General features: G+C 42.5%; 1 protein-coding gene across 1 annotated transcript in view; it reads right to left on the minus strand.

Moving 5' to 3' along the window:
- Positions 1 to 3,324, minus strand: part of ATP7A (ATPase, Cu++ transporting, alpha polypeptide) — a 17,042-nt gene extending 13,718 nt beyond the window's left edge. Inside the window, exons 1-2 of the mRNA XM_010141930.1 lie at positions 3,217 to 3,324; positions 494 to 983 (exon numbers count right to left, since the gene is read on the minus strand). Coding sequence (XP_010140232.1) covers positions 494 to 983; positions 3,217 to 3,324 — 598 coding nt within the window. The remainder of the gene's footprint in view (positions 1 to 493; positions 984 to 3,216) is intronic.
- Between the last annotated feature and the right edge of the window lie 357 nt (positions 3,325 to 3,681).

Raw genomic sequence — 3,681 nt, forward strand, 5'->3', positions numbered from 1 at the left:
TCCCTCAGCTTTTTGCCCTTTCACTAGGTCTTTCACAAATAGCGTTACTATTTCTTACCAAATTTATCCTTTTCTCAGGAGTCAGTAGCAACACATTTATGCCAAAGCTATTTATACAGATAATTTTGTCTTGCCTTTTAGATACAATCACACATATGCCAATATTAATTTTTAATTGAACAGAAAATGTAAACAAATATTAATTACAACGCGAATGACAACGCCTGGTATTAGAGATTTCTATAACTGGTAGTACCAGTATGAACACGAGTCTCCAGGCTCCCTACCAAAATACAAAGCAACCACCGAATACTGTCACACATGTAGAACAGCCTCACCGTGATTTGGACACCTTTCTTCACTTAGTGCAAATTAAGCATGTAACTGAAGAGTCACCCTAAGCCATCTAAACTAACCGCAGGCTATCTATCTCCCAGTGCCAGAGGACAGCACGGTCAACTTCAATTCACATGAAAAGACACCCAGGTTTTACCTCTAATCCGCTGAATTCCCTGCAGTTTGCCAACCTTCCCCTCGATGGTGCTGGTGCAGGAGTGACAGGTCATCCCTGTTATTTTCAGGCGCAGCACAGCACTAACTGCTTGGGACCAGCTGGACTCTTCGCAAGTTCCTGGCGGTACCTCTGGCGCAGAGATATTTAACTCTACTCCTGGGACCACGTGGGTGATCTGCTTGCCATTTATAAGGGAAGAAATGAAAGTCACCACCGCAGTTTTTTGATCAGAGGAGAGTTTAACGTCCACGATACCTTTGTTCTTCAGTAGCGCATTACAAATCTGTTTAGGTGTTAAAGCTGACTGAGCAGGAATTGTCAGAAAAACAGTGTCAGGTAGAACAGGCTGTGGGTTTGAATCAGCCAGCGTAGCATCAAATCCCATATCATATATCGCTTCCTGCAGCGTTGCTGGAGTCTGCAGTTTTGAGTCATAAACGATGACTGCATTCTTATCCTCTAGAGACACCTTGCAAGGGAGAAAAACAACACAATTTAGCAAACTCAATACCGAGAGATGAGAACTAAAATCTTCCATGGGACTAGAAACAGCTTTTACTGGCATATATTAGCAACACTTGTCCACTGTAATTTTATCCATCACTACTCACCTGGCAGAGCAAAGCCATACCAACAGCCACCACAAAGGAGTTTCTGCTCATCTGTGTTACGACACAGCTACAAAGAACAGAGTTTCCCACCACCACCCCTACCAGAACCCTTTACGAGTCGGGCCACTTTTATTCATGACATCCAGACGGCATCGACACTCCCAATGAAACTTCCAGAGCCAAACCCTCTGGAATTATGATGACTAATCCAATTAAATCCCAAAAGCAAACCAGCCCACAGAAAAAAATTCTAATCCCAGGCACAGTTCTGCAGTTAGTAGTAATTACCCCCAGGCTACAAGGATGGAAGAAAACACTCGTTGAGAAAACCCACAGACTTAAGTAGCAGTGAAAGGAGGCCGGTGTTTCCAGGCTGTTACCTTGCTGCTGCGAGCGATAAAGGGCACCAGGCTTCACAGAGCACAACCCAGTTTCGAAATCTGATATATGACTAACATTCACAAAGCTGTTTTTCCTCTCTCTGTAAATTTTGGTGATCCAGAGACGTCCTGATTCGGTACTAACCTTTCACATTGGATGGTACAAACACCCTCAATTTAATTTGCTCCCAACTGATGAGATAACAAACACAATTACTGCAGTTTCCAAAAGGGAAAGCCAGTGCCTGCCAGAGGCCCAACACATTACCATTCAATTCTATCTTTCCTCTGGGCAAAGGCACAACCTAAAGACCACAGTCATGATTGAATTAGACCAGTTAAACTGTTTTAAGAACCACCTTTCTTCATTTTTGACCCAATTAGGGGCCTTAGCAACACGGACATTTATTGGTTTCATTCCAGTTGGAGACAAATAACCTAAAGGCAGCTCTGAGCGCACCAGCCGTCTGACATTCGCGTCCCTTGCTGACGTAACTCACAGCCACTAAACAAACCCCTGTTTTACTAGTCTCAGATTTTTTTCTGAAGCAAATGATCTGCTTAAATTGAAGTTCTGATGCTGTAATGAGGTTAATTACTAAATATGACTTCTTAAAGTTTCTCATAGTCCCGTTCTACTCAGACTGTTTTTGTAATACATCTCCTTGCCAAGAGGAGTTTTAGAAAGACTATTCAGCTTTGGGACAAGGTATCTACTGTCTTAAAACCTAAATACAAACCTCTTAAAGCTGTCCTTTTAAAAACCTGCTTCATTCCTTATGTAGGAGACACTATGGTCTTCAATCGAGTTAAAGTATAACTGTCTCCTCCTTCTCCTGGACATTCTCAGCACAAATTATGTCATAAAACTAACAGGAATTTCCCAACTTTTAAGTTGTTTCCCTTATTAAAACAACTGTAAAACAATGCATTGTGTGGGAATCCTCAGCTCTCCCTGGAATACTCTAGCCTGAGATTTTGCCCATGATAGAAAAAATACCAACAAAATACTGCTATGTCCTCTGAGCTAAGAAAACAAAGGTTAAAATCCAGTCAGATCAAGGAAGTCTTGATGAAGGGCAAAACAAGTAGCTCTGTTACCACTTCAAGGCCACAGCTCTGCTGCTCTTTCATTTCTTCATGGCGAGTACAAAGAAAAGGAAACTTCCAATGCTTCAAAGAGCTTGCGAGACTTTCCTCTGTCACCTGGATTTCCTGCTACTCTGATTTTGTGAACGTCAGTGGAACAGCTTTATCTTTCGCAGTGGGTCGACTACCACACAATTAGCTGGACACCTCAAGCCCACAAACGCTTCTGAACCAGTAAAAGTGACCCGGGAGGTACCAGCTTGAAAGAAGAGGCTGGAGACTGTGAGCAGACACTGATGTTTACTGAGTATAAGGGACAAGGACAGCTTGCTCTTTCCACCGGTGTAAAGCTCCAGGCCTTCTGCTTGATCTTATTTTCAAATTCCCTGTTCTTGCCTTCTTTTGACTTCTCATTACCTCACCATACTGAATTAGCTTGTAAAAACAGGAGCACACACTTGTTTTTCTCATACACCAGAAATACACCTCTAACATCAGCTTCCCCGGACATGTACCAAACACGGGCTTTCCACAGACAGATCTTCCTCCCCGGGTGCACACTCGACCCTGGTTTCCCATCTCAGAACAAAGCTTTGTGAGAAACAGCAAGAGCATTACTTACTTTAATGTCATGGATCCCACTCATCTTCCCAACGTGCTGCTCAATGGTCTGGACGCAGGAATTGCACGTCATCCCCTCCACACCCAGGACTATGGATTTTGCCTCCATTGTGAAACTCTACTCAAGTCTTCTCATTGCTGTTGGCCAAAACCAATTAAGACATTTCACAATCATTTCACAACGACTGAAATCAAACCAGGCATTTAACTGACGATGTACTTCTCACGTAACTCTAGCAGATGTCAAAATCTCAGCAAAGCTGAACAGGCAGGAGAACTTCAGGTATTTATTCCTACAAATTTTCAAAAAGGAAAAGCATTTGGACATTCATTATTTGCACACTTATTTCCTCCCCTTAAAATGCCCAAGACAATGAGTTAAATTTATTTTAATACATGCTAATATATGCCAACATCTGAGACCTCGTTATATTCCGTTCTATTTCGTCTCTAATTCTCTGCCGCC

Source organism: Buceros rhinoceros, unplaced genomic scaffold, assembly GCF_000710305.1.
Source record: "Buceros rhinoceros silvestris isolate BGI_N320 unplaced genomic scaffold, ASM71030v1 scaffold12868, whole genome shotgun sequence".
NCBI lineage: Eukaryota > Metazoa > Chordata > Aves > Bucerotiformes > Bucerotidae > Buceros > Buceros rhinoceros.